The sequence below is a fragment of the Antrostomus carolinensis genome, unplaced genomic scaffold (assembly GCF_000700745.2).
Source record: "Antrostomus carolinensis isolate BGI_N321 unplaced genomic scaffold, ASM70074v2 scaffold9035, whole genome shotgun sequence".
NCBI lineage: Eukaryota > Metazoa > Chordata > Aves > Caprimulgiformes > Caprimulgidae > Antrostomus > Antrostomus carolinensis.
In genome coordinates this window covers 46,910-54,439 of record NW_010314212.1, presented here as the reverse complement: position 1 = coordinate 54,439, position 7,530 = coordinate 46,910, and the positions used below count along the sequence as shown (strand labels likewise).

Genomic DNA, 7,530 nt, shown 5'->3' with positions numbered 1-7,530 from the left:
GGGCGTGTGAGCTCCCGCGGGGTCACCCCAGAACGTGGATGGATCCCCCAGGTACAAACCGCCACCCACTGCAGAACAGCTCTGGCTTTTGTAGTTACCCAAACAGAACCTGCTTCAGCAATGGCGTGAAGTAACTTAGCCCCCTCCGCGTTGCTTTTAAATACCCACGCGTGTGCGTGCCTGTAGGTGTAAGTATAAATAAAGTTATAAATATTTCAGCATACATGCGGGTATGTGCATATGTACATGTGGAATTTCCCTTCCAGAAGCCACATCTGTTTTGGCATGAAATCTCCAGAGGAGATGCGTCAGCAAGCTCACATTCAGGTGGTCAGCAAAAACTTGTATAGTCAGGACAACCATCACTCTCCGCTGCAGTATGGAGTCCTCGACCATCGCATGGTGAGAACCTTCCCCCTCCCCCGCCTTTTTCGTTGTTTTCCCAGACCCTTTTTGTAGAATTATTTGAAGTAGTTAAAAATAAGTTGGAATGACTGAAATTTACTGTTCATCCAAAATATGTGCAAATGTGTCTTTACTTGAATTGCACAGACTGGTAGCTGCAGTGGCAGCTGCTTCCTTCATGCTTTTGAGTGGTTCAGGAAAGCAGTCTTTTGAGGCAGAAGATGAGTTCTTTCTGCCTACTGGTTGGGACACCCAGAGACAAAATGCCTAATTGCAGTTTAGTGGGCTGTAGATCAGTTACGAGAGCTGTATGAGTTAATGTCACTGTTTCAGTAGGGGCTGGGTGTGAAAGGTATTTTTCTTCTTAGGGACTGGAATGAATGTAATGCTACTGACATGCTTCTGATGCTGGGAAAAAGGAAGGAGTCTGCTGTCAGGATAGCTGCCTAGCTTAAGGACTATTGTATTTTCTGTGTAATCAGTTGCTACAGGTAATTTCTTTTTCCTTTGTGTGTGTTGTTCTCCTCCCAAAGGGAACCAGTGAAAAAGACCGGCCATGTGAAACCTGTGGAAAAAATCTAGCTGACTGTTTAGGCCATTATGGGTACATTGACTTAGAACTGCCATGTTTTCACGTTGGATACTTCAAAGCTGTTATAGGCATCTTACAGGTAAACATGATTATGATTTGTCGTCAGTTTCTAGTCTAGAAAAAGGAAACTATCAGAAAAGATGATGCTCAAAAGAGTGATCAAGAAGACCAAAATAAGGTTGTACTATAAATGTTATCTTTATGCACCTTGTGTTTTTTAAAAGAAATATCTTTAAATACCAGACTTGATGACCTAAATACATAAATTTTATTTTATATAAACTCGGACTGATTCATTTAATCATTTATTTTTCTGTAGTAGTTTGAATTAAATGTACACAGTATAACTTGCCTTTTAGGACACCCCAGTAAATCACAGCTGTCTTTGCTTTATATGAATTTTTAAGATCCTGCAGAGCTTAGATAAGGATTTGCCTCATTGACTGTGGTTTTTTCCATGTACTTTTTTTTGTGTATTACAGCATATGAATTGGTCTTTCAAACAAGATCATTGCATTTCATTCAAAAAACTGCCCTCTGTTGAAGAGCTTAAGTTATAGTAGAGGATGTTACAACTCTGCATGTGTCTGTTAAACAACTGTGTTTATATGTGTTTACATTTTAGATGATCTGCAAAACCTGCTGCCATATCATGCTGTCAGTGGAAGAAAAAAAACAATTTTCAGATTACCTGAAGCGGCCTGGCCTTACGTATCTTCAGAAGAGAGGGCTGAAAAAGAAAGTGTCTGAAAAGTGCCGAAAGAAAAACACTTGTCCCTACTGTGGTGCCTTTAATGGTGAGTGTTGGCATTAGCAGTTAGAGATGGTTGTCTACTGTGATGGTTTTTACCTTTGCAGCTGTGAGGAACATCAAGATCTTGAATATCCTTGTTTGTTCCACAGCTAATGAGTGTTCTCTCTGACCTTTATAAAGAATCAAGTGCTTGCTCACATCTCATTTGTGTGGAGACATTGTCCTAGTTGCTTATTTTGTTTCATGTGATATCTCTTCATGGCAGTAATTATTGTTTGATACTTGAATGATGGCAAAAAAATCCCTGTGTTAAACATGCTTTTTAAAATATTGGGAACTATTGTCAGTGATCAGTACCTTAACATAGAAGCATTTGTAGACTTTGATTTTGATTGAACTTCATTTTTCATCACTATATTAAATTATCATTCTTAATATTAGATGTGTTAGTCATCCTCTGGGAAGGTATGTTCTGCAGTTTGGCAGTATTTGGGCTGTGATGATCTTGGGTTGCGCTGAAGTGTTCTTCGAGGCATAGTATCTCAGTAAGATTTCACATTTGTTTTCAAAATAATTTATTTTTTCTTCATGTACTCTGATAAAGTGATAACTGCTGTTAAAGGACTTGCAGTGTTACAGATTCATAGTAGGCAGTTAATTCCTAACTTAAAATTTTACATTTTTAACTCATTAAAACTGTGGGTTCTTAGTTAATAATGATCAACAGCCTGAATAAATAACGAGAGAGAGCTACTTCATTGTGAGTGCCACATATACGGAGCACAAACAATAGGCATTTATAAAATTAAGTGGTAGGTCAGCACACTTCAGTAAAAATAATTGAGTTTGGAAAGCATTTGTACTAGTCTGTGGAAGCTTTATGAATGTTACCTACATGACATAATAGTTTTCACATTCTTCTTACAATTCACTTCCAAAATTACTTGAGAAGATAGTGGGATCATATAGAAATGGCACATCTCAGTCCAGTTTTTCGTGTGGGAATTTCTACTTTAACGAAAAAAATCTGCTGAGATTGAGGGGAAGCTGAATTAAAGGGTGGGCTAAGCCACCTGCTTTCAGCTCCAGAAGCCACATCATGATCTAGGCACACCAAGCCAGCTATACAAGGAGACATGACCTGGTTGTCTTCTTTGTGTTTTGTGAATTTAAGAAACTGGTTAATAAAGTTAATAAAGTTTTATTTTATTCTTGTATTCACTGAAGGTTTAACTAGTTTTGGAACTGTAGCTTACTTGTTTTAAGTTTTGGTTTATGTGGTGGGTATTTTTTCTGTGTGTGTGTGGTGGTGGTGATGTTTAAGAAAAAAAATCAACCCGCATTTATTTGCTTGCAGGAACTGTGAAGAAGTGTGGTTTGTTGAAAATAATACATGAAAAGTACAAGACCAATAAGAAAGTGGTAGATCCGATAGTATCTACTTTTTTCCAGTCCTTTGAAACTGCCATAGAATATAACAAAGAAGTAGAACCCTTACTGGGAAGAGCTCAGGTGAATTTTATTATGAGTTAAATTTTCTACTAGTTTTTTTGTTTGAAATAAAACTCCTCAAAGGTTTTCGGTATAGAAGCTTAAGCCTTGTGGTGATCCAAGATTTTCATATGCCAAAAGACACTTGAAGAATACTTGCATTTTTTGCAATAATGTTAACTTTGCAAAAATGAGAAATTTAGTTTATTGGTATGTTCTGCTACATAGCTTTCTGTCTGTGAAGGAGGGAATACTCTTGGTGTAGGCCCGTAGAAGCTCTGCATGTACATGTAGATTTACTGTAACTCTGAGATTATTAAAATACACAGGGTTGGTTTTGGTTTGGTTTTTTTTTCTTCAGAATATACTTAACGTTGATAAGGAGAGAAGAGACTTAATTATCTAACCTTTTTGTTTTATTCAGCTTTGCATTATCTGCAGTTTTGTTTCCTTCTGCTCTTTGAAAGCTGGGAAGATCTTGGGGTACATATTTAGACAGAAAAAGTAACAAATATCTGGAGTTTTACACTGCAGCAGTAGCTCTACTAAAAGAGAGAAATTAGGGTTTTTTTTAAAAAAGTCTAGAAAGTACAGTAATTCATGTGAGTTCCTACTAATAAAATGAATACAATGTACTATAATTTTATTGTAAGAGGTTTATTGAGTTGCTTTGACAAATAAGTATGAAATACTCAGTTAACTGTTTAAAAACAAAAAAAGTATTGTGATGAGAAGTAAACACTGATGTATAAGGAAAAAAATAAAAAAAAAGAAAAAAAGAAAATGGCAAGTTAGTACCTGAGATGCTAAAAGCATTGGTTCAGAATGAAACATAGTTTTGTTTGCATTATTAGTTCTTAGCTTTTTGTCTTTTTAAAATACTTTATTTTTGAACAGTCAGTAAATGAGGGGAGGAGGGAGGGAAGGAAGCATTGGAACTGTTACATGATGGCTTGTTCTCCCCATTCTCCAATGGAATTTGTAGGAAAACTTGAATCCTTTAGTAGTGTTGAACCTCTTCAAAAGGATCCCAGCAGAAGACATCCCTCTGCTTCTAATGAACCCAGAAGCTGGCAAACCTTCAGATTTGATCCTCACACGACTCTTAGTGCCTCCACTTTGTATTAGACCCTCTGTTGTGAGTGACTTGAAGTCTGGCACCAACGAAGATGACTTGACAATGAAACTGACAGAGATAATTTTCCTCAATGATGTAATAAAAAAGGTGAGTCATCCTCCAAGCTTTGAGAGACTGTTACCTTTGAAAAGATTTGGTTAGAATTGAATATAGCAGGTGCTTTTACTTTTCTCTCTGCTTACAATCTAGGAAGGGGTCTGTAATGCACTTCTGTTTTGTTTGACATTTTATTGAAAGAAATAAACTTGTTTCAAACTGAGCTGGCTGACTGGCTGCTTGCAGTATAGGACCTGCTGAAGATCTTATTTTACTATAACTGTCCTTTCTTTATTGCACCATCTGTCCTTAAGAAAACAGGTTTCAGTTAGCATGGTTATCAAATTGAGACTAGAAGTAAATTTGAGAATCTGTCATTTGTTTAGAAGAACAGTTCTACTGGACTAATACTTTTCAGGCTTTTCAAAACTGGTCTTGAGAAACATGTATTTTAAACAAACACATAGTTTTGTGGGTGTTTGTCCAAAGCTGATGCTAGTAAAAAAATTTTTTTTGCCAGATTCTCTTGTGAATGGCCTTATGCGATAGCAATATGCATTCTGTTACAAGGTTATCTCCCCTTTTTCATTCCAATGTATATGAAGATTTTTTTAATATTATTTTGAAAGAAGAGCAGTATTCATATCAGAAAAATTCTTTGCTAGTTTAACATGGGTTGTTATATTTACTTTTGAACTCAATGACTATTTTATTTAGCATAGGATATCAGGAGCCAAAACACAGATGATTATGGAAGACTGGGACTTTCTTCAACTGCAGTGTGCCCTGTACATTAACAGTGAGCTCTCAGGAATTCCTCTCAACATGGCACCTAAAAAGTGGACCAGAGGTTTTGTTCAGAGACTTAAGGGAAAGCAAGGTTTGTCTAGAAAGTTGTTTTTTATTATTTTTCTAATTAAACCACAAATATTTGCTATTCCAGAGCATCTCGTGGCTACTATTGTGCTGTGCTTCAGTGATGTACTTAAAAGATGTTCTGATGTGCTATGTTAACAGATAACATTTTGAAAGCAACTTTAATATAAAGTTTTCACTTGCTTATTTTGTTAGGTCGGTTTAGAGGCAATCTGTCTGGAAAGCGAGTGGATTTCTCTGGCAGAACAGTCATTTCACCTGATCCTAACTTAAGAATAGATGAAGTAGCAGTGCCTATTCATGTTGCTAAAATACTAACTTTTCCTGAAAAGGTAAGAACTAAAGTATTTTCTATGCCTTTTGTTTGTTGTTTTTGTTTTTTTTTAAAACAGACGTCAGTGTTGTTCTTCTTTATAGCCTCACTGTTAAAGCAAATTAATGTATTGCTTTTATGTTCAAAATGTTGTTCAGTGATGCTTTGCCACTTTTGTTGCTGCTGGCGAGTGGAAGTTGTATTATCAGATACATTTGAGTTCTGTGAAGGCATATGGAGTGACATGTCAAGAGAGAAGAGTTTTACTTGATGTTTTTTGAACTCATGCATAGCTTCATGTTTCTTGGTTTATCTGTCTAAAGAGTGGTTGGGTATTTTTATTTCTGAATTTACTTCCCAGATTTTTTATTTAATTTCACTCTGATGTTCTGCTCTAAGATTGGCTTATGTTTTCCTCCTCTATTCCTTCCTGCCTATTCCCTTCAGCAGCTGGAGGCTGTGAGGGTGATTCAGTTGAGCCTAAAATCTGAAAACACAAAAGCCACGAGCAAAAATAGGAGATTTTGAAACGTTTTTCATTTGTTTCTGATTGAAGTCTTTATGCAACAGGTGAACAAGGCAAATATTAATTTTATGAGGAAACTTGTCCGTAATGGTCCTGATGTCCATCCTGGAGCCAACTTCATACAGCAAAGGCACACACAGATGAAAAGGTATCCTGCTTATCTGTAATATTTCTCTTATTATATCTCCCCATCAATTTGTTCTTACTGCTGTGTGAAAACAGGGATCAACATTTATTTTTAGAATGTTTCATAAAGGACAATAACAAAAAAGTTGACATTATCTAAAAAGAAATTGTGCACTGAGTCTGAGGAGATAATCTGCTGGTTTTAAACTTAAGTGTACATACTAATGGTAGTGAACTGCAATTAATTTATTTTTTTTATGACTGAGTCTCTCTGATTTGTAATAGAGGATGTAGTGCAGAGGTAAGTGGAAACAGGCAGTTTGGGGCAGATGGTACTGGCTGTTTTCATGGGAGAGCTGATCTGCAGTCAGTATATGGGTAGTAAGAAGTGACAGTTGATGAGTGAAACTCCCTATACTCCCTGATAAAATTGAAACAAATTCTTTATTTTTATAGATGGTCATTTTCTTACTTGTACTATTAACTGTAGCTTTGTTAACTAATGACCCAAATACATTCATTATTTAAAATGAGAGCAGGGCCGATGTTTAATGGTGCAATCCACACCAGTTTTGTCTTCTAGTTGTTATAATACCAATACTCCAACATGTAATGCAAGAACTTGCATTATAAACACAGAATTTATTTTCAATTGTCTTTACATTTTTCTGTCTTTATTTCTTATGCCATTTTTTCTGACTATTGTTATGTGTTACTATAAGATTTTTGAAATATGGAAATCGAGAAAAGATGGCCCAGGAGCTGAAGTTTGGTGATATCGTGGAGCGTCATCTTATAGATGGTGACATAGTCCTGTTCAACCGACAACCCTCTCTACATAAGCTGAGCATTATGGCTCACATTGTAAGTGCACGCACAGCCTAACATACAGGTAGTGCATCCCTGAATATTGAGTGATTTACCTTTGCTAGTGTTTCTCTTACATACACAAAAATAAACAGCTGCTTCTGAAACACTGTGGGGACGAGCATGAATACAGTGCTGTTGCATGGGAACTGATGTGTAACTAGGCAGTATGCTGTCTGCAAAATTCTGTTAATAGCTGTAATTGACCTTGGTATCTGTTCTTGTGTAAGCGTTTTATTTTTGTAGAGTTCATGTGATCTCTACAAAGGCATTCTGTGTTCTGTATAAATTTGTGTAAATTCTTCATAAAGGCAGTTGTTGTTACATTTGTATAATATAAACTAAGTACAATTTCTGTCAGTTTCTGGTTAAGTCCTAGAATCAGAAATTTTGACTTATGTATCTA

The 7,530-nt window shown here is 36.2% G+C and overlaps 1 protein-coding gene across 1 annotated transcript in view; it reads left to right on the top strand.

Annotated features, from left to right (window-relative positions):
- The first annotated feature begins 272 nt into the window (after nt 1-272).
- The window catches only part of POLR3A (RNA polymerase III subunit A), a 36,798-nt gene continuing 29,540 nt past the window's right edge, over nt 273-7,530 (top strand). The window contains exons 1-9 of the mRNA XM_010167565.1: nt 273-402; nt 939-1,076; nt 1,623-1,794; nt 3,109-3,263; nt 4,228-4,467; nt 5,134-5,296; nt 5,488-5,624; nt 6,176-6,279; nt 6,980-7,121. Coding sequence (XP_010165867.1) covers nt 286-402; nt 939-1,076; nt 1,623-1,794; nt 3,109-3,263; nt 4,228-4,467; nt 5,134-5,296; nt 5,488-5,624; nt 6,176-6,279; nt 6,980-7,121 — 1,368 coding nt within the window. The 5' untranslated portion in view covers nt 273-285. The remainder of the gene's footprint in view (nt 403-938; nt 1,077-1,622; nt 1,795-3,108; nt 3,264-4,227; nt 4,468-5,133; nt 5,297-5,487; nt 5,625-6,175; nt 6,280-6,979; nt 7,122-7,530) is intronic.